This window comes from Aquila chrysaetos, chromosome 8 (assembly GCF_900496995.4).
Source record: "Aquila chrysaetos chrysaetos chromosome 8, bAquChr1.4, whole genome shotgun sequence".
Lineage (NCBI taxonomy): Eukaryota > Metazoa > Chordata > Aves > Accipitriformes > Accipitridae > Aquila > Aquila chrysaetos.
Genome location: NC_044011.1, coordinates 3,449,134 through 3,469,011, shown reverse-complemented (window position 1 = coordinate 3,469,011; position 19,878 = coordinate 3,449,134). Strand labels below are relative to the sequence as shown.

Genomic DNA, 19,878 nt, shown 5'->3' with positions numbered 1-19,878 from the left:
GCGGGTGACGTCGCCCGGCGGCCCCCGCCCCCGCCGCGCCTGGCCGAGGCTGAGCCGCGGCGGCCGCTGCGGGGCTGAGAGAAGATGGCGGCGCCGGGCGAGTACTTCAGCGTGGGCAGCCAGGTGTCGTGCCGCACCTGCCAGGAGCAGCGCCTGCAAGGCGAGGTCGTCGCCTTCGACTACCCCAGCAAGATGCTGGCGCTCAGTATCCCTTCGGAAAATGCGTTACCGGGCCCGTTGCGGCCCGGGTTAAGGCCCGCTTGGGCCTCCGCCGCCCGCCCGCCGGGGAGAGCGGGAGCGGGGCGGAGGGGGGGGGGGGGGGTGGCTCTGAGGGAACGGGGGTCCTGAGGGGTGGGGGGGGGTGAGGAGAGGTTTTAGGGGGGAAGCGTGGTGCTGGGGGGGGGTGTGGGGGGGTGTGGGGAGCGGGGGGGGGGACCCGGAGTAGGGGGGGGGGGCTCTCGGTGGGGAGTCCCGTGGAGGGGTTGGTGGGGAAGAGCTCGATAGGGAGGTCTGGGGGGGAGTGAGGAGCCCCGTACTGGGGTTACTGGTGCGGGAGTGGGGTGCCTTATAGGGAGGTTTTGGCGGGGGGGGGGGGGGTGAGGAGCTCTGTAATGGGGTTGTTGGCGGGGGGGAAGTGCTCTATAAGAAGGTTTTTGGGAGGGAATGAGGAGCCTTGTAGTGGAGTTTGGGGTGGGGGGAGGAGTGGGGCACCCTATAGGGAGGTTTGGGGTGGGGCAGTGAGGACCCTTGTATTGGGGTTAATGGGGGGGGAGTGGGGTGCCCTATGGGGAGGTTTTGGGCACCCTGCAGGGTGGTTTTTGGGGGAGTGAGGGGTCCTTTAGTGGGGTTATCGGGAGGGGAGTGGGGTGCCCTATAGGAAGGTTTTTAGGGGGAGTGAGCAGCCCTGTAGTGGTGTTAATGGGCATGTGGGGAGCCCTGTAGTGGGGTTATGGGGGGGAGTGGCGTGCCCTATAGGGAGTTTTTTGGGGGAGTGAGGAGCCCCAGAGTGGGGTTCTTGGGGAGCGGCAGAGCCCTACAGTGGGATAATTGGGGGTGAGTGCCATATAGGAGAGTTCTAGAGGGGAGTGAGTAGCTCCATAGAGGCCTGGGGATGGGGGTCTCACACCAGGCTGTGGGGTTTTTAGGGGAGGCCTTGGAGGTGTGGTGAGGTCCTGGGGGGGGGCAGGGGCACCCTGTGGGGTTCAGGGAGGATGAGGGAGTCCTGGAAGGGGGGAGCTCTCTTTACGGGGGGGATCTTGAGGGCAGGAGGAGTCCTGAGGGGTTCCTGGGAGGGGGATGGGTACCTCTTTGGGGGTGCAGAGGGAGGCCTTGGAGGCACGGTGAGGTCCTGTGTGGCAGGCAGGGCCTGGTGGGGTTTAGGGAGGATGAGGAAGGCCTGGGGGGGATGGGAGCCCATAGGAAATATTAGTGTATTGGGGTTCAGGGGACCCCTGTGGGGTTTGGGGCAGGAGGGGGAGGCCTCAGTGGCCTGTGGGGATTTAAGGGAAGACCATGGAGGCAAGGCTAGGCCCTCTGAGGGTAGTGGGGTTTAGGAGAGATTTGGGGACCCCTGTGAGAGGAACCCGTATGGGGCAGGCCTGGGTGGATGGGGAGCCCTCTAGGAGGGCAGGGGCAGGCCTGGGGGGGGTGAGGAGGGCCGGTGGGTGTGCCAGGAGAAGTGCCCTGTGGCTGGGGGAGTGAAGGGGACGGGGGGGTCTGGGGCTGCTTTGGGCCTCGTGCAGAGGAGAGGCAAGAAGGCAGTGCTCAGGGGTTTAAAATAGAGATACATATACGCATGTGAAAAAAAAGGGCGTGCTTTTGTTTTTAATCTGCAAGTGAGCTGAAAGCAAAGGGCTGCTGGAGAACAGCAGAGGGACTGCAGAGAGTTCAGGAGGGTGGATGCTCAGCCCAGGGACTGCTGTTGGAAGGGAGCTGGAGAAATAAATGCTTGGGGCCCCAGGGGTGGGTTCTGGAGGGAATGAATGAGTGATGGAGGGGCTGGTGACTGGAGGATGCATCTGTGAGAAGTGTGATAGGAAAAGCCCTGTAGGGTGCCTGGGAGTGATGTGGTTCTGGAGCGGGACTGGGCACCTGTCCCGGGTTGAGCTCCTGTTTATTCTGGTGCGGTTTGGCAGGGGGAAGCTCCCTAGGCCCGAGTGGAGGCTGCAGGAAAGTCTTAAATGATGTCCAACAGGTCAGCTTAGGGCGTTGTGCTGCCAGTCAGCTCTGGAGAGGGCCGAGAGTTCCCGTTCTGGCTTTGCCCAAAGTCCGGCTCTTCCTCCCAAAGCTGGGATGCTCCATCTCATCCCCCCGAAGGAAGAGACTGGAGTTCCCCAGGCATCCCTTGTTTTCTGTCCTTTATTGAAAGGCGTTTGCTAGGGAAGGCTTCACCTACACAGCTGGGCTCAGGGGGACGGGAGGAGATGGCGTTGGTGTGGAAGAGGCTCTCCATGCCATGCTCTCTGCTCCTTCCAGCAGCTGAGGGAGCGGAGGGCTAACAACGCAGCCTCCTGGGGGACAGATTGCACAGGAATTAATGTCAGCTCTGGAAGGGTTTTTTTTTTCTGGGGGTGGTGCACTGTTGTCTCATTTACACTTTCCAGTCTTGCTGCGATACCGACCACAACAAACCTCGCTGCGTTCGAGGTGCTGCCCGGGAGGTGTGCGAGGGCGAGGAGGCCTTTCCCAGGGAGCTGCCGAGTAGCTCCTCTTCCATCCGCACTGGGGACTGCTCCTGGGGAGGCTCCAGCTTAGCCGCTGCCTAGAAGAGGAAATAGTTCTGGTATAAATGGTTCAAATTTGAGGTGGGGTGGTTGTTCTGGTTCACTTCCCTGTGCAGACCAGCATTTGTAGGCTGGTGCTTGTGGCAAGCAGGGAAGCAGGCAGCACTGCAGCTGGGGTCCTGGCAGCAGCACCTCTGCACCTCTCTGGCTAGTCAGGACTAAATTGCTTTTTCGGAGGAGACCATGCAGCTCCCCAGGCTGTGTGTGTTTTGGGTACAGCAGTTATTGGCTGAAAAACTCATGCTTTAGTCCGGAAAAACTGAATCAGCATTAAATGGGTCCAAGAAGAGATAGGTCCTGTTGTCGGGGTCTCACAGATGATCCTGTGCTTGGCTGAGCAGGGGCAGTGGAGGAACTCGCTGAAAACCAAATGTTCTCCCAGTTTGCTCCTGGACAGCTCTGTGCATCAGTCCTGTAAATGTCTCCGTCTGGATTTGTTTTCCTTAATGTTTCTTCCCCTCCAGAATGCCCCTCTTCCAGTGGAAAGCCTAATCACGCAGATATCCTGCTTGTAAACTTACAGTATGTTTCAGAAGTGGAAATAATCAACGACCGCACAGGAACGCCTCCTCCTTTAGCTTCACTCAATGTTAGCAAGGTAAGAACCTGCCCTCGTGGGCTCCTGGGAGGGAGGGATTTGTGTGGGGAACTCCCTGTTGGGGACAAGGCAGCTTTTAAACTTTAAATCACCCACTTCAATCACGACTTACCGTGGCTCTGTTAAGGGTTTAAGTGATGATATTTTGGGTGTGTTGAGTCTCTGTGACCTGCTGCTGGGGTTTGTGTAGTGAGGCCACAGCTGGCTGACCCTCTCTGCTTTGGGATTGCTCAGCGAGGGAGCTGAGGTCCTGGGCGAGGAAGAGGGAAGTCCCAGCTTTGTTTCATCCAAGGGACAGTCCTTGTGAGTCTGAATGAGGGGCTGGGCGCTGTGCTCCGCTGGGGAGCTGATCCTGTTGCTGCCCTCTGCTCCCCTGGGTGCCTGTCTGTATTTACACTGTATTTGCTCCAGTGTTGGCTGGAGTTACCAGCGTGGTCCTGCCATGTAGATTTAATTGCCTGGGTGATGCCGCATCTTCCTGCGAAAGCACTGAAGGTGTGTACCAGGAGCTCGGTGAACAGCTCTGCCCTGTGCCAAGCCCTGTGCCCTCTTCAGAGGCCACTCTGCTGCATACTGGCCTCCTGTGGCAGGAGTAAATGTGGATTTCTGCGCTGGCAAGCGGGTGCAAGTTGCTGCCTGAAATGCTGACCGAGAATTTCAGTGTCAGGACCTCTGGAGTGTTTTTAGTAACGTTGAGGCTGCCAAGCACCTTTTTGCTCAGGAAAAGTCCAGTGGTCTCGGGTTCTCCTGGTTCCGCAGCAGCCCCAGCACCTTTGGTAGAGGGATATGGTGCTTCACTGGCCAGAGAGAAGGGAGGATGGAGCCTTTCGTAAACGTGCAACAGGTTCTTCTCCTGACAGCAAATGACTCGAATGTGCAAATCAAAACCTTCCAGAGAAGATGGGCATGGCTGAAGCTGGTACTCTGCTTACCTGAGCCTGTGCTGCTCCTCCTGGGTCCTCTCTCCTGTGACTCCAGGTTAAGAATTTGCTAGAGCACTTTTTGTGCTCCTGTGGATGATTGTAGACAAGGTTTGTGCTTCAGTGGGTGCCCTCTCTGCCTGCAGCCCCCTCCCCACGCAGATGTTGGTCAATCTTCAGAAATGGAATGATTTGGGGTGAAGCCGAACAGCAGGGGCTTGGACAGGAGCGCTGAAGCACGCATGCAGTTTGTTGAATTTTGAGGAACTGCTTTTCATATGTCCTTCCGGATGGGGATTGGTTCTGATTCCCAGTGATGGTGTTAAAAAAAGGGAAGGTGAACCTGAGTCCTCGACACTGGTGTGAGGTGGCTGGAGACAGCCAGGTTCCAGGGAAGCCGGGTGGGGGATCTGGCTGTGGGGCTTCTCAGTTGTCACCTCCTCATCCCACGGGGAAATCTCCTCTCCTGGCGGGCAGGCTCTGCCTGCAGGTCGGTGTTGTGTGGGTGGCACCACCTGGGTGTCCATAGCCCCCATGGGTTCCTTCTCTGTGGATTAGCACATTGGCGGAGGTCTCAAGTGACACAACTGCCGTAAAGATACTACTGTTTGTTCTAATTGCATCGAGCGACATCGTTGGGAGCCAAGCCTGGTGGATGGGCCTGCTGAGGGGAAAATGCCCCATATGACTTCAAATACTCGATTCAGTCTTTCCGGCATCAGAATAATTGCTGTGGATTTGGTGTGGGGTAAAATAATGAATCAAGTCATATCTTCAGTGGATGGAAGTCGGTGTGCAGCCACCAGTCCCCATCTCCAGCGGCAGGAGGTTTTTTCCATGTTGCTCTGACCCATGTCTCCTCTCCTGTGAACGTGCAGGCAAGCTGGTGTCCACTGTTGCTGCAGGACTGGAATATAGATGAGCTGATACTGGTTGTACTGGAGGAAGGAGCTGTTGGCATGCAGGAATGCTTGTGGTGCTCTGGGGCAAGCTATTGCTGCTCTGGAAGGCCTTGGAGAACAAGCAGAGCCCCCAGGAGATGCTCAGCCCTGCCTGGTCCTCAGTGGAGAGAAAATGTTGGGACCAGAAGACTTGCTGGGCTTGGAAGGCAGCAGGATCCAGCCGTGGGGGGTCCAGTCTGGTGGGGGTCCGAGCCCTTGCTGGAAGCGGGCAGGGGTGCAGGCTGGCTGCGGTGGAAGGTGCAGGCAGGAGGAGAGCGGGTTGTCAGCTGCAGGTAGCTGTCGTGAGGCTGCTGCGGGAGGGGTGTCCTGACCACACCGCAGACTCCTCTGGGGGGAGGCTTCAGGAGGGATGCAGGGCGAAAACTGTGGGGGAGAAATGCTTTTGAACCAGGGCATGGGAAGGGGGCAGCTGTGTGGCTCTGCTCCGGCAGCTGAGGGGCCGGCGAGGAGGTAACACCGGAGCGACGGAGAGCAGGCAGCGGTTCAGTCCAGATACAGCTGAGCTCGAAGCTTCCTGCTGCTGACGATGGGCATGGAGGGGAGATGTCGTTGAAGAGGTTGGGGCCCACACTGGTACCTCTGGGGACACCAGCCTGCCCCGTGGGGCTGGCACCTGCCGGGGGACCTTGGCACAGCGCTCGGCTGCGTGGCAAAACCATCTGTAACCATGCCGGGGAGAGGTCAGCTGCCTGGTTTTGGAGGGATCCCTTTGACTTGCCGCCTGGGGTACGCCACGCTTGGCTCTGCTCACCAGGCTGTCAGCACGCGAGCAGGACAGGGGGCCATGCTGGTGGCGGGGGGCCACGGCATGGTGCTCGGTGGCCCTCACCAGCTCTTCTTGCCGCGCGCCACGTTTTCCGTCATTCATACGGACGTGAATAGGGAAGTGACTCATTCATTCATGCCGCTGTTGCACAAGGTGCGTATCCGAGTCTCTTCAATAGCCCTGGTGCCTTCGGGTGCTCGCTGCAGGGGGGCGTGAAGCTGTGCGGTGGCAGGGGCCATGCTGGGAACAAGGGGGCTATTTTGAATGCTTGGATCGGGGAGGCTGGAAGTTGGAGGCTCAGCGTGTCTGATTTGTTTCTTGTCCAGGGTTAGCGGAGATGAATAGGGAGAGCACATCCTATTGCAGGGGAAAGACAAGAGCGAAGGGACCCTGGATCTTGGCACTCGGTTAATAAACTAACCAACTTTGTGTGTGAGTCAGCTCTAGGTGAGGGCTGATGTACTCCAGCTAGAAGCAGGAGGATGAGGTTGGGCTTTGCTGGGTGCTGTTAATCCTGGGGTCTAGGAGTGCGTGATGAAGTAATGTTGGGATGCTACCCGTGATGGCAGTACATGAGGGGCTGCTCTTCGTCTGCACCTCTCTGGGGTTTCCCCGTCTTCTTGCGGTGGCCTCTTGTCACCTGCCTCCTCGCAGGGTTGTCCCCAAAGCTGGACCTGTCTGCCTCAGCGTGCACATCTCTCCTGGGAGTTGCGTGTGAGGAGGCAGGGAAGGAGGAGCTGATGCAGCTGCTGATTTGAGCGGGAGGAGCATCCCGAGGCCTGGTAAAGCGAGTTTTAAAAATGGTCAAAGTGGATCTAAACTTCAGATGCACTCTATGATGGTCTGTGCTGTGAACCCTGCTGCAGGGAACGAGCTGCTAGGTGGGAAGGAGATCTTGCTGGGGGTGAGCCCGTGGTGGGCACGGCAGAGGCGGTTCACGTGCTTCGTGCCGCAGTTCCAGCCCATCTGCATCGTGGCAGAGGGGATGCTTTGGCACAGGCAATAGAGCCGGCTGAGAACCAGGTACGCCGGCCTCGGGAGGTAGCCCTGGTCGGGTGAAGTGTTGGTGCAGCTCCAGAGAAGGCTGGTGGTCGCGTGCACGACTTGGATGCAGGAAGGTTACTGGGGAATGTTGCGTCCAGTCTTCCAAACCAGTTTGGAAGCCTGACTGGTGGTCTTGGAGAGAGCAATTCCTACGTGGAGTGGGGCGAGTGGCTTCAGAGACAGCTTGTGCTGGGGCAAAGAAAGGATCCTCTCCCCCTGTTAAGGCTTCCCTTGCTCACCAGGAGGCTGAGGAGCACATGGTGAGCAAACGAATGCTGCTGCAGCAAACCCCTCTCACCTGGGCACGGAGAGGAGGTGCAATGGGCTGTGTCTGCCTGGTGGCTGCTGTTTCAGGAGACGGGCTGGCTGGGATAGGGAAACCTGTCCCTTACTGGCATTATTTGCTACAAAAAGTGCCCCCGCTCAGTGGGAACTCAGGCTTTCCATACCCAGAGAGGGCTTTAGAAAAGGTGAAGCCGTCCTCACGCAGCACGGAGAAAGCCAGTCTGGCTTGGGGAGCGCTTGCAGGCGCGAGGAGGAGGAAGAGGAGGGCTGGCGTGGGCGGCAATGCTAATGTGGCTCTTCCACTGCGGCAGCTCCAGCTGAGGAAAGGCAGCTGGTCCAGCGCCGCCTGCCCGTATCCTGCCTCCAGGCAGCTGCAGCTCCTTCTCCTCCTGTGGCTGTGGGATTTAACACAAGGGATGCCAGGGGTTGGGGTTTCCCCTCTCTACTCCAGGACCCCACCAGTGTAATCACACTTCCCCACACACGGACGTTGTGTGCTGCCAGGGTGACTCCCAAATAACTGATTCTGCTTTTTTTTTTTTTTTTTTTTTTTGGAACAGAGTAACTGCTCCAGGATAAAGTTGCTCATACTCCTGCGTGGTCTGTACGGAGGCTTTTACACCCCACAAGCCCTAACGTAATGTTTATTCTGGGCTTGTCTTTCCCATCCTCATCCCCCGAGTAAACAGCAAGCAGTGGAAGGTGGTTTGGACATAAAATGCAGCAATTAATTTGGAAAAGGCAGAGGGGAAGTTGATGTGCATGCGTCTGACCCCTGGCAGCTGATTTCTTCCCTGTGCCTGAACAGGGGCATACGAAAAGACAGTGCCCACGTCCCCAAAATATCAGGGGGACGCAGACAGTGGTGACGGTGACTCAAAAAGGAATTAGGCCGTGGCGTGAAATCCCTGCGGCACTCTGGAATGTGCGGAGAAAGGTGTAGTGGGAGGGTAGAGATTGCACGCTCATCGTTACCCTGATTTAATTGGTGAGCCGGACAGCGAGCGGCAGAGCTGTATCTGCGAGTGGGACCTGCGTCCCCTTGGAGCTCTCATGGCCGCTCCGGCGATGCTCAGCTGAGCTCCCTCTCTCTTTGTCTCCCCTCCAGCTTGCCAACAAAGCACGGACGGAGAAGGAAGAGAAGATGAGCCAGGCGTATGCAATTAGTGCTGGTGTCTCTCTGGAGGGGCAGCAGCTCTTCCAGACTATACATAAGACGTAAGTCCCCTCGTCGGTCCCACCGGTGCCTCCCGCGCTTTGCCTCGGCCCCCCACGCTGCTGGCTGGGAGTTGCTCGTATCCCTGCGTAGCCCGGGGAGGGGTTCGCATTGCCTTGTCCCTCGGCGTCACCGCGAAATGCTGCCAGCGTGTCCTGGGACGTGCCGACCAGAGCCACGCAGTCCTCGGGGGCAGGATGGCTGCCTGCTGGATCCCTGCCTCTTCCTGGCGCGCACCAGCTGCGTGCCCGTCCCTGCGGGCTCGCACCCATCTCTGGTTGGGTACCCAGGAGGTACTGGGTGGCCTTTGCACCCACGTCACCTCCTCAGCGAGATGTGGGTCTGAGGTGGGTGGTGGGACCATGCTGGGGTTGGGTGGTGGCTTTCAGAGGGGCTGGGGGATGCGGGAGCACAGCCCAGAGCCCCGGGCAGTTGCCTTCACTGACCCTTTTTCCCTTCCCTGCAGCATTAAGGACTGTAAATGGCAGGAGAAGAACATAGTTGTGATGGAAGAAGTTGTTATCGCCCCTCCCTATCAAGTGGAAAACTGTAAAGGCAAAGAGGGAAGCGCGCTGAGTCACGTACGCAAAATAGTGAGTACGGGCAGGGGGGGTCTGGTGGCACTGGGGACGCCGGGAGGGCGTCACATCCCCGGGGACACCCGTGGTCCCTCCTTGGGTGGGCTCGCCTGCCTGCTGCGGATCCCCTGCCCGCCCTGCCTTCGCTAAACCCCTCTTTCTGTCCATCCCACCCTCCCCGCTGGCAGGTGGAGAAACATTTTCGAGACGTGGAAAGCCAAAAGGTAATGCAGCGTTCACAAGCACAGCAGACACAGAAGGAGACCTCCCTCTCGTCCTGAGGCCCACCTCCCGGCGCCGGGGTCTCCCCCGCCGCCCCGCCACCGAGCCACCACCGGAGGCGGGAGGGCGGCGGCGGGGGGGTTCAACTTTTATTTCCTTTTTCGAGCTCGTTAATGGGGAGCTCAACCGATTCCAAACCTTAGACTTTAAAACAAACGAGAAAAGAGAATAATTTAAAAGCTCATGCATTACTTGACTAACAGACTTTCTTTTGTCCGCCATGTTTTCTTTCCTACCAGCCAGTCAGACTTTGTTAGTTTTATTTTTTGACCTTTCTTTTCCTTTTTCCTCCCCCCTTTCCCCTGCTGCCAACCCCGCCCCCCCCCTTTACTTTTCTAAAGGGGGTCTGTCACCCCGTGTCCCCCTTCTCTGCCTGTCCCATAGGAGGATCTCCCCCTGCCCGTCCCCCTCCCCACCAACCCCTCCAAAAATAAAAGTAACGAGCTGACTGCGGTGGCCGAACCGGGACCCTTGTGACCAGCGCGGTCTCGTTTTAATTTTGTTTGCACAGGGCAAGGCTTGAATTAGTCTTATTTTTCTTATCTTTAAATATATATATGAATATATATTAAAATGTTCTTTAAATATTTTCTGCTTCTAGCAGTTTTCTTGACCAGGATCGTGGCAAAAAAACCCTCACTGTCACCCCCCCTACCCCACCCTCCCACCCCGCCGGGCCCGGGGAGCCCGAGGGAGGCTCGGGCGCAGGGTGAGGGGGGGCTGCGGCCCCTCCCTGCCCCCCCCCCCCCCCCCCCGGGTGCCATGCTGGGGCCTGGGTTGGGTTTTTTCCCCCTTTTCTTTTTTTTTTTTTTTCCCCCTTTTTTTGATTTTTTTTTTTAATTTTTCTTTTTTTTTTTGCCATGATCCTCCCCCCCCTCCCTTTTTTTGTTTTGTTTTTTAAAATAAATGGATCAAAATCAAACAATTCAAGCCCTGCCTTTAGAAGAGATAAAAAGTAAAAAAAAAAAAATTAAAAAAAAAAAAAAAGGAAAATTTTTTAGTATTGTTTAGCAAAAACAATAAAACCCGAAATTTTTTTAACCATCACCCGTGTCTGGCGCTCTGGGGGCGGGGCTTGCGCGAGGGGCGGGGCTTCACTAGAGGGGCGGGGCCTCTTGCGAGAATGGGGGCGTTCCCGTAGGGCGGAGCTTCCGGCGCGGGGCCGGACTTCCGGCGGGGCGGGCCTGGCGGTCATGGCGGCGGGCCGCGGCTGGCGGCGGCGGGCGTTGCGGCTGCTGACGGCGGGCGGCGGCGTTCTGCTGACCCGCTTCCCCTTCTGGCACTGCTTCAGCGGGCTGCTGCTCTGCGCCGAGCGCGCCGACGGGCGGCGGTGCGGGACGGGGGAGGCCTGGGGCGGGTGGGGGTGTGCGGTAGGCCCGGGGATGGTGGTGGGCAGGCCTGAGGGTGTGGGGCCGGGGGAGGTGGTTAAGTGTGGGGGGGCAAGTGTGGGGCTGTGAGGGCCTGGGGCTGGTGTGGGGCTGGGAGAGCTGGTTAAGTGTGGGGGGGCTCCTGGGGTAAGTGTGAGGCCAGGGGAGCTGGTTAAGTGTCGGGGGGGCTCCTGGGGTAAATGTGGGGCCCTGAGGGTGTGCGGCCGGGGGAGCTGGTTATGTGTGGGGGGCTCCTGGGGCCTGTGTGGGGCCGTGAGGCTGTGGGGCCGGGGGAGCTGGTTAAGTGTGTGTGGGGGCTCCTGGGGTAAGTGTGGGGCCGGGGGAGCTGGTTAAGTGTGTGTGGGGGCTCCTGGGGTAAGTGTGGGGGGTTCCTGGGGTAAGTGTGGGGCCGGGGGAGCTGGTGATGTGTGGAGTGGCTGGCAGGCTCCTGGGGTAGGTGTGGGGCCAGGTGAAGGGGAGTGTGGTGGCTGGGACAAGGGCAGAGGGGCAGCTGGGGGGGACAGGGAGGGCTGTATGGGGCCAGGGGAGGTCTCTGGCAGATTTAGGGGGTGAGGGGGGGTCTTGAGGGGGCTGGGGGGAGGTTCTGGGACTGAGCGTGGCCAAGGGTTGTTGTGTGGGTCAGGGGCTGGAGCTGCCGTGCCCCCCCCCAGGAAGCCGGACATCCCCGTCCCCTACCTGTACGTGGACATGGGGGTGGCCGTGCTCTGCGCCAGCTTCATGTCCTTCGGGGTGAAGCGCCGCTGGTTCGCCCTGGGCGCCGCCCTGCAGCTCGCCGTGGCCACCTACGCCGCCCACGTCGGTGGCCACGTCCACTATGGCGACTGGCTGAAGGTGAGACACCCCCCCCAACACCCCCCCCCCCGTGACCCCCTCCCAGCCCACCCCGGCCTCGGAGGGGCCCGGGGGGGGTGACGGTGACCCCGGCGCAGGTGCGGATGTACTCCCGGACCATCGCCATCATCGGCGGCTTCCTCATCCTGGCCAGCGGCGCCGGCGAGCTCTACCGCCAGAAGCCACGCAGCCGCTCCCTGCAGTCCACGGGGCAGGTCTTCCTCGGCATCTACCTCATCTGCCAGGTACGAGGTGGGGGGGTCACGGGACACCGCGGGGTGGGTGACAGCCACGTCCTGCCCCCCACCCTGCTGCAGGCAGGGAGGGCTGGATCCGCCGGGGGTTTCCTTCCCTGGGGGAGAAGCCTTAGGCGAGCGCTACCAGTGCCACCAGTGGCACCATTACCGCCGTGCTCCAGTCTCCCTCCCCATCGTCGTTCCCCCCCCACCCCAGGCCTACTCCCTGCAGCACAGCAAGGAGGACCGCCTGGCTTACCTGAACCACCTCCTGGGGGGTGAGCTCGCCCTCCAGCTCCTCTTCATCCTCTACGGCCTCCTGGCCCTCGCCTTCCTCTCCGGTTACTACGTGCGGGCGGCGGCGCAGGTGCTGGCGGTGCTCCTGCCCCTCGCCATCCTCCTCATCGACGGCAACATCGGCTACTGGCACGACTCGCGCCGGGTCGAGTTCTGGAATCAAATGAAACTCATCGGGCAAAACGTCGGTATTTTTGGAGCCGTCGTCATCCTGGCTACCGACGGCTGAGCGGGACGGCTGCCGGCTGGGACTGGGGGGTGGAGGGGGGGAGCGGGGAGGGGGCGGTTTTTTTAAAGAATCACCGCTATTTATTCTTTTTTTTTTTTTTTTTTTTTTTTAATTTGTAAATACTTGATAATTTTGCCAGAGGATGGGGCAGTCGCTGCCCTGGGTGTGTGGGGGAGCTGGGGGCGGGAGGGGGGGCTTCTGCCTGTGGGGTTCTGGCCACTGTGTGGCCAGGCCCCCTCCCCACCGAGGTTTCCCCCCCCCCCCCCCCCGAGTGTATTTTTACTGATGAAACGAGAAATCTTTTACCTCAACCCTGGGCTGTCTCGGCTGTTGTGCGCCAGCGGGGTCGGGCACTGCCGCTTCGGGGGGAGCTGGTTTTGGGGGTTTGGAGGGGGAGCTGTTCTGGGGGGAGCCTCTCTGGGGGGGCTCGGGGCAGGGGTGAAGCCACTTTGGGGGGAGTCGACTGTTCCCCTCCCTTCAGTGGGGAAACTGAGGCAGGGGGACGAGCAGGGTCCTGGGCTGGGTTTTGCTGCCGGTGCCTGGCCGTCCCCGGGGTTCTGCCCTGCCTGCGCGCTGCCTGCGCGCTGCCTGCGCGCTGCCGCAACCTGACGTGGGGGCTCAGCTTGCGGTTTGTGGCAGGAGGATGTGCTGGCATGGGGGGGGGGGGGGGCGTCACGGCAGGACACGGTGAGGGGCTGGCAGACCCCGGGTGTCCCCGTGGGCCACATCCTCGCTGTCCACGTCCTGCCGCCCGGCTGGGCAGGCGTGTGTCGTGTGTGTCGTCCCCCCCCCCTGGCTGGGTGGTGGAAAATCAAACAGGGGCTGATAAGGGCCTTCCTCCGGGGAGGGGGGGGGCGGCATGCGTGGCCCCTAATGTGCCTCCGGCGGAACCGGGGGCCATAAAGCGCGGGGAAGCGGCAGAGCCCTGTTTGCTCTCCCTGCGCCTTTCCGTCCGACACCCCCGGTTGGGGGGGGGACTATGGGGGCTCCTCGCCCTCCCAGGACCCCCCCCCCGGGGGCTGCTTAGGCTCCAGTGATGTACCTTCAGTCCCAGACACTCCTCCGTGCCCGTGGGGAAGATGGGGGGCACACAGTGGACACCCCCTGCCCCATCCCCTTTGGGTACCCCTGGGGCCACCCCTTACCCTGCCCGGGGAGGTGCCGGGGGGGGGGGGATGACACTGCAGCCGGGGGTGGGGGGGGGTGGCATTTCCACCCGCTGGCAGAGCCATCCTGTGACCTTTGGAAAATTGCTGTTTACTGTCACTCGGGGGAAATGGTGCAGAAAGTTATCGCCTCCCTTCTTCCCCCCGCAGCGGGGTCTGCTCTGTCCTGGGGGGGGGGGGGGGGGGGCCACCCGGACCCCGATCCTCCCTCCCGGCCTCAGCTCGGGGACATCTGTGACGATGCAGTGACATTGCCGCTTGTGGGCTTTGGTCCCAGTCCACAGCAATGGGACCGGGGGGTTGGTGTCCCCCTGCCACCGCGCGGTGCCCCCCACCGCAAACCCCATGATGGGGCAGAACCCCCCCGTCGGGGCGCTCCTTTGCCGGGGAGGGGGCTCAGCCCCCACCGGGGCGATGCTGGATTCGGCCCCGGTGTCCCCAAGGGCACGTGGCAGGCCGCTGCGGGGTGGGGGGGGGCATCCGCAGCCCCCATCGATCCAATTAGCCCTTCCATCGATCCGTCCCTTCGTTTGCAGGGACGTGAAAGGTGCTGGGCTGTGGCGGGGGGGGGCCGCTCCCACCCCCCCCTGGGCTCACGAGGGGGCTCAGCCCCCTCTCCCAGGCTAGCGTGGGGCTGAGCACCGCATGGCTGGGGCAGCGTGGACCCCCGCTTGTGTCCCCGCACGCCGGTGTGACGCTGTGGCCATGCTACGGGGACGAGTCGTCCCCCCCCCCCGGGGCTGGGGACAGCCACGGGGCCGGGACCCCCGTGGTGGCAGTGCCATGAGCCGTGCCCCCGCCGCCGCTCGCCAGGGTGATGGCCCGGTCAGGAGTGGGGAGCGTGTCCCCCTCCAGCGGGGCCGGTGGCACCCCACAGGGTCCTGGCCGAGCCGTGTCCCCTCCATCCACCTGGCTGGAGATGTGGCTGCTTCTGGGTGGGAGCATCTTGGGGGCTTTTAGGGACCCCCCCCCCCACCTTCTGCCGCCCGTCCCCATCCCAGCACCCACATGGTGGCTTTGGTGGCCCCTTCCCAGTTTGGTGGGGACGCAGACCCCCCACTCGCAGCACGTCCCCGCCAGGCGCCTTTGTGCCTCAGTTTCTCCCTGGAGGTCCGGGCTGGGTGATTGCTCCTTAATGCCAAATCCATAACGAATTAGTGTCCCCCCCCCCGGCGCGGGGGGCTCATGGCGGGGGAGCGGAAAGGGCAGCTCATCCGTTCTGGAGGGCTGTGACAGCGGTCGATGGCGGTGACGGGGGGCTGCGGCGACGGGGGGCTGCGGTGGCGGGGGCTGCGGTGGCTGCGGTGGCGGCTCCGTGCCCTGCTGCGGTGTCTGGGGAAACTGAGGCAGCTGCGGGCTGTGTCCCTTCCCCTGTGCTGTCCCCCGTGGGGTGGCTTGCGCCAGGGCTGTGGGCCATTGTGTCCCTGCTGTGTCCCGTGTGCTGTGCCCGTGTCATGGCTGTGCCGTGTTCGTGTCCCTGTGTGTGGCTGATGTCCCTGCGTGCCACTGCCACGTCCCGAGGCTGTCCCGGGGCCACACGTGCGCCGTGGCTGCGTGTCACATCCGTGTCCCTGCGCCGTGCCCGTGTGCCGTGGCTACCTGTCACATCTGTGCCTGCGTGCCCTGCCCGTGTGCCGTGGCTGCGTGTCACATCCGTGTCCGTGTGCCATTGCCATGTGCCACGCGCCACGGCTGTGTGCGGCTGCGTGCCGTGTCCCTGCACCGTGCCCGTGTGCCATGGCTGCGTGTCACATCCGTGTCCGTGTGCCATTGCCATGTGCCACGCGCCACGGCTGTGCGCGGCTGCGTGCCGTGTCCCTGCACCGTGCCCGTGTGCCGTGGCTGCGTGTCACATCTGTGCCTGCGTGCCCTGCCCGTGTCCCGTGGCTGCGTGTCACATCCGTGTCCGTGTGCCATTGCCATGTGCCACACGCCACGGCTGTGTGCGGCTGCGTGCCGTGTCCCTGCACCGTGCCCGTGTGCCGTGGCTGCGTGTCGCATCCGTGTCCTTGTGCCATGCCGGTGTGGCATTGCCATGTGCCGCACGCCGTGTCCTGTGGCCGCGTGCCGTGTCCCCGTGTCCCATCCGTGTCCCCCGTGCTCCGTCCATGCCCCGTGCCTGCACCCCGGCCCCTCGGTGCGCCGGGCTCTGCCAAGGGACGGTGACAAGGTGCCGGCACGTGTCCCTGGGGCCGGGGGCCGGTGGAGGCGGTGGGGGGGGTCCTGCCGTGCCCGTGGGTCGGTCACGGGTGAGGGAGGAGCCAGCAGCCCCCCCGGAGGCTATAAAACCCCAGGCGGGTGAAGGAGCCTTCGAGTCCCCGGCACTGTCACCCCGCTGCCAGGCCCTGCCTGTCACCTCCCGCCTCCTCCATCGTGAGTGCGGGGACAGCCCGGGGACGGGGCTGGGGTCTTGCGGGGGGGGGGGGTCCCGTGGAGGGGAGGTGTCCCTTGGGAAGGCTGGAACTCCTGGGAGGCAGATGTCCCCTTGGGGACATGGCGGGGGGGGGCGGTGTCCCTGGAGGGGAGATGTCCCTTGGGTTGAACTGGGGTCTCTGGGGTCCTTTGGGGTGGGAGATGTCCCTTGGGGATGCTGGGGAGGGGGTGTGTCTCTGGGGGGAGATGTCCCCTTTGGGAGATGGCGGGGTCACCGGGGTCCCCGGGAGGGATGTGTCCCCTTGGGGACTTACAGGGGTTGTCCTTGGAGATCCCTGGGAGCAAGATGTCCCTTTGGGGAGAATGGATGAGGTTCCTGGGGGTCCCTGGGAGGGAGGTGGCCCCTTGGGGACATTGGGGGGGGCGTCTGGGGGGTCCCTGGGAGGGAGGTGGCCCCTTGGGGACATTGGGGGGGGCGTCTGGGGGGTCCCTGGGAGGGAGGTGACCCCTTGGGGATATTGCGGGGTGTCTGGAAATCCCTGGGGGTGAGATGTCCCTTTGGGGAGGTGGGGTGGTCTCCGGAAGGGAGATGTCTCCATGGGGACATGTGGGGGGTCCCTGGAGGGAAGATGTCCCTTTTGGGGGGGGGGGGGGCTGGGGTCCCAGGTTGGGGAGGGAGACATCCCCTTGGGGAGCAGGGGGCCCTGGGGGTGCGATGTCCCTGCAGGGGACGGGGTCCTCCGGGTGAGACACCTCTGTGGGCTCGGGGCGGGGGGGGGGGGGGGGGCACGGGGGCTTTGGTGGGGGGGCAAAGCTGCTCCGAGCTGGGGACGGGGGTACCGGAGGGTGACGGGGGTGATGCGCACACAGAGCTGTCCCCCCGTCCCCACGCAGATGATGACGTCCCCGAGGCCGTGGCGCGTGCTGGTGGCCGTGGCCCTGTGCGCCCTGCTGTTCCTGGGCACGCTGGCGGCTGCGTACCCCCCCAAGCCCGAAAGCCCCGGGGACGACGCCTCCCCCGAGGAGATGGCCAAGTACTTCTCGGCCCTTCGCCACTACATCAACCTGGTGACGCGGCAGAGGTGAGCGCGAGTCGAGCGGGAACGCGCGCGTGCGAGCCCGGTGGCGCTTGTGCAAGCTCCTTTGCACGTGGAGGCAAGTCCCCGTTCGCACGCTCGCGCCTGCCCTTTCGCGTCCCCCCCCCCCCCCCCCCCGTGCGCCCTGTTGCACGCACCCGGCGGTTCCCGTTTGCACGCTCGCGTGCGCGTGGGGTCCCGTTGGCGCACCCACGTGCGCTGTGTCCCCCACAGGTACGGCAAACGCGCCGGCCCCGAGTCCCTGGTGTCGGAGCTGCTCCTCGGGGCCAGCAGTGACAGGTCACGGTGAGTGTCCTCGTCCCCGTCCCCGTCGCCCCGTGGACAGGGAAAGGGGCTGCACCCTCTCCTGCACCCTGCGGTGGGGGGCCTGGGGGTAGTTTGGGGTCCCGGAGAGCATTGGGGGTCTCGTCGTCCCCCCCTCTTTTCTCATGCCAGCTCTTCTCCGCAGGTACGACGATGACTCCGCGTGGTGACCGACCCCCCCAACCCCCCCCCCCGTTCCCCAAATCCTCCCCGTCTCTCCGCGTCTCCCTAAAGGACCCGGGGCTCCACCGCAGGGTGGGTCCCAGCACCCGGGGCCAGCGTGGGCCCCCCCGCCGGGAGGGCCGGAGACCCCCAGAGCCTGGCCTGGGGGTTTCCCGCTGGGGGGGGGCCCTGACCCCGTCTCCTCCCCACCGCTGTCAGGGGGGTCCCGCATGGTCCCCCAGCGGCAATAAAGAGCACGATCGTGGGCACCCGTCTGGGCTGTGTGTGCTGGAGGGAGGGGAGCGGGGGGGGTGGAGGGGTACGGGGGGGATGGAGGGGTGCAGGGGGGGTGGAGAGAGAGGGGTGCAGGGGAGATGGAGGGGTGCAGGGGGGATGGAGGGGTGCAGGGGGGATGGAGAGAGGGGTGCAGGGGAGATGGAGGGGTACAGGGGGGATGGATGGAGGGGTGCAAGGGGAGATGGAGGGGTACAGGGGGGGATGGAGGGGTGCAGGGGGATGGAGAGAGGGGTGCAGGGGAGATGGAGGGGTGCAGGGGAGATGGAGGGGTGCAGGGGAGATGGAGAGAGGGGTGCAGGGGAGATGGAGGGGTACAGGGGGGATGGAGGGGTGCAGGGGGGGATGGAGAGAGGGGTGCAGGGGAGATGGAGGGGTACAGGGGGGATGGAGGGGTGCAGGGGGGATGGATGGAGGGGTGCAAGGGGAGATGGAGGGGTACAGGGGGGATGGAGGGGTGCAGGGGGGATGGAGAGAGGGGTGCAGGGGAGATGGAGGGGTACAGGGGGATGGAGGGGTGCAGGGGGGATGGATGGAGGGGTGCAAGGGGAGATGGAGGGGGTACAGGGGGGATGGAGGGGTGCAGGGGGGATGGAGAGAGGGGTGCAGGGGAGATGGAGGGGTGCAGGGGAGATGGAGGGGTGCAGGGGGGATGGAGAGAGGGGTGCAGGGGAGATGGAGGGGTACAGGGGGGATGGATGGAGGGGTGCAAGGGGAGATGGAGGGGTACAGGGGGGATGGAGGGGTGCAGGGGGGATGGAGGGGTGCAGGGTGGATGGAGGAGAGCAGGGGAGATGGAGAAGTGCAGGGGAGATGGAAGGAGGGGTGCAGGGGAGGATGGAGGGGTGCAGGGGGTACAGGAGGGATGGAGAGAAGGATGCAGGGGAGGATGGAGGGGGGGTGAGGCTGGGTGGAAGGAATAAGGGACAGGGGACCCACTGGGGTGCAAGGGTGGAGGGCTGGGGAGAGATGTGGGGAGCGGGGGGGGGGGGGGAAGGGTCCACGGGGGAGTAGGTGGAGGAGTGGAACGGGGGGAGGGACGGAAGATCTGGGGGAGGGGGGTGGGAGTGGGTGCGCTGGGGGGCTGGGGCACGCTGGAGTTGGGGGCTGGGGTGCGCTGGGTGCAGGGGTGCACTGGGTGTGGGGGTAGCGGGGGGGCGGTGGCTGGGGGTTCTGGGGCGCGCTGGGTGCGGGGGGGGATACGCTATCAATGGGTGTTGGGGTGCACGGGGTGTGGGGGTGTGCTGGGTGGGGGGCTGCAGTGATGCTGGGGTTCATGGGGCACGGGTACATTAGTGGTGGGTGCTGGGGTGCACTGGGTGTGGGGTGCACTGGTGGTGGGTGCTGACACCCACCGTGGGGTCCCTGTGGGGACTGTGGCTGTCAGGGGCTGTGTCGGGGCTGGGCTGGGTGTCCCCCACCCCTCTGACCCCCCAGCCTGGCCCGTGGGGGGAGTGGGGGGACAGTAACGTCCTCGGTCATGGCCACAGAGGTGGGCTGGCTGCTGTCCCCCACCCCCAGTTCTGCCGCCCACTGTCCCACTGTCCCTCTGTCCTTCCATCCCCCCCCCTGACCCCCACGTCGCACCCTCCACCCACCTGGCCCCCCCCGCTGCCCATCCATCTGGCTGCCCCCCCCCCAGTGTCCCTCTGTCCCACTCCCCATCCCTCTGTCCATCCCTCACTGTCCCTCTGTCCTGCTGCCCACCCCTCCTGCCAGCCTCCCCCCTTGCACCCCACCAGCCTCCCCCAGCTCTGTCCCTCTGTCCCCACTCCCGTCCCCCTGTCCCCACTCCCGTCCCCCTGTCCCCACTCCCGTCCCTCTGTCCCCACTCCCGTCCCTCTGTTCCCACTCCTGTCCCTCTGTCCCCTCTCCTGTCCCTCTGTCCCCATTCCCGTCCCTCTGTTCCCACTCCCGTCCCTCTGTCCCCACTCCCGTCCCTCTGTTCCCCACTCCCGTCCCTCTGTCCCCACTCCTGTCCCTCTGTCCCCACTCCCGTCCCTCTGTCCCCACTCCCGTCCCTCTGTTCCCATTCCCGTCCCTCTGTCCCCACTCCCGTCCCTCTGTT

The 19,878-nt window shown here is 63.1% G+C and overlaps 3 protein-coding genes across 4 annotated transcripts; all 3 read left to right on the top strand.

Annotated features, from left to right (window-relative positions):
• The first annotated feature begins 2 nt into the window (after positions 1 to 2).
• Positions 3 to 9,622, top strand: LSM12 (LSM12 homolog). The gene is made up of 5 exons (XM_030021586.2): positions 3 to 205; positions 3,248 to 3,381; positions 8,467 to 8,576; positions 9,041 to 9,167; positions 9,341 to 9,622. The coding sequence occupies exons 1-5, from the start codon at positions 85 to 87 to the stop codon at positions 9,431 to 9,433; spliced, it is 585 nt and encodes a 194-aa protein (XP_029877446.1). The 5' UTR covers positions 3 to 84; the 3' UTR covers positions 9,434 to 9,622.
• A 991-nt stretch (positions 9,623 to 10,613) lies between these two features.
• Positions 10,614 to 12,726, top strand: TMEM101 (transmembrane protein 101). The gene is made up of 4 exons (XM_030021583.1): positions 10,614 to 10,764; positions 11,473 to 11,653; positions 11,752 to 11,898; positions 12,107 to 12,726. The coding sequence occupies exons 1-4, from the start codon at positions 10,628 to 10,630 to the stop codon at positions 12,413 to 12,415; spliced, it is 774 nt and encodes a 257-aa protein (XP_029877443.1). The 5' UTR covers positions 10,614 to 10,627; the 3' UTR covers positions 12,416 to 12,726.
• Positions 12,727 to 15,902: 3,176 nt separating this feature from the next.
• On the top strand, positions 15,903 to 17,776 carry LOC115344385 (peptide YY-like). Of its 2 annotated transcripts, XM_030021593.2 has the most exons (4): positions 15,903 to 15,954; positions 16,849 to 17,036; positions 17,265 to 17,336; positions 17,500 to 17,776. In XM_030021593.2, the coding sequence occupies exons 2-4, from the start codon at positions 16,849 to 16,851 to the stop codon at positions 17,522 to 17,524; spliced, it is 285 nt and encodes a 94-aa protein (XP_029877453.1). In that variant the 5' UTR covers positions 15,903 to 15,954; the 3' UTR covers positions 17,525 to 17,776. The 2 variants fall into 2 exon arrangements, with proteins under 2 accessions (XP_029877453.1, XP_040981078.1); XM_041125144.1 differs by lacking the exon at positions 15,903 to 15,954 and having other exon boundaries at positions 16,426 to 17,036.
• The last annotated feature ends 2,102 nt before the right edge of the window (positions 17,777 to 19,878 follow it).

Coding starts and splice junctions, on each gene's coding strand:
- TMEM101 (XM_030021583.1), top strand. CDS start 10,628: ATGGCGGCGGGCCGCGGCTGGCGGCGGCGGGCGTTGCGGCTGCTGACG. Junction 10,765..11,472: donor GAGCGCGCCGACGGGCGGCG/GTGCGGGACGGG, acceptor GCCCCCCCCCAG/GAAGCCGGACATCCCCGTCC. Junction 11,899..12,106: donor GCATCTACCTCATCTGCCAG/GTACGAGGTGGG, acceptor CCCCCACCCCAG/GCCTACTCCCTGCAGCACAG.
- LSM12 (XM_030021586.2), top strand. CDS start 85: ATGGCGGCGCCGGGCGAGTACTTCAGCGTGGGCAGCCAGGTGTCGTGC. Junction 8,577..9,040: donor TTCCAGACTATACATAAGAC/GTAAGTCCCCTC, acceptor CCTTCCCTGCAG/CATTAAGGACTGTAAATGGC. Junction 9,168..9,340: donor TGAGTCACGTACGCAAAATA/GTGAGTACGGGC, acceptor CCCCGCTGGCAG/GTGGAGAAACATTTTCGAGA.
- LOC115344385 (XM_041125144.1), top strand. CDS start 16,552: ATGGGGACATGTGGGGGGTCCCTGGAGGGAAGATGTCCCTTTTGGGGG. Junction 17,037..17,264: donor AACCTGGTGACGCGGCAGAG/GTGAGCGCGAGT, acceptor TGTCCCCCACAG/GTACGGCAAACGCGCCGGCC. Junction 17,337..17,499: donor GCCAGCAGTGACAGGTCACG/GTGAGTGTCCTC, acceptor TCTTCTCCGCAG/GTACGACGATGACTCCGCGT.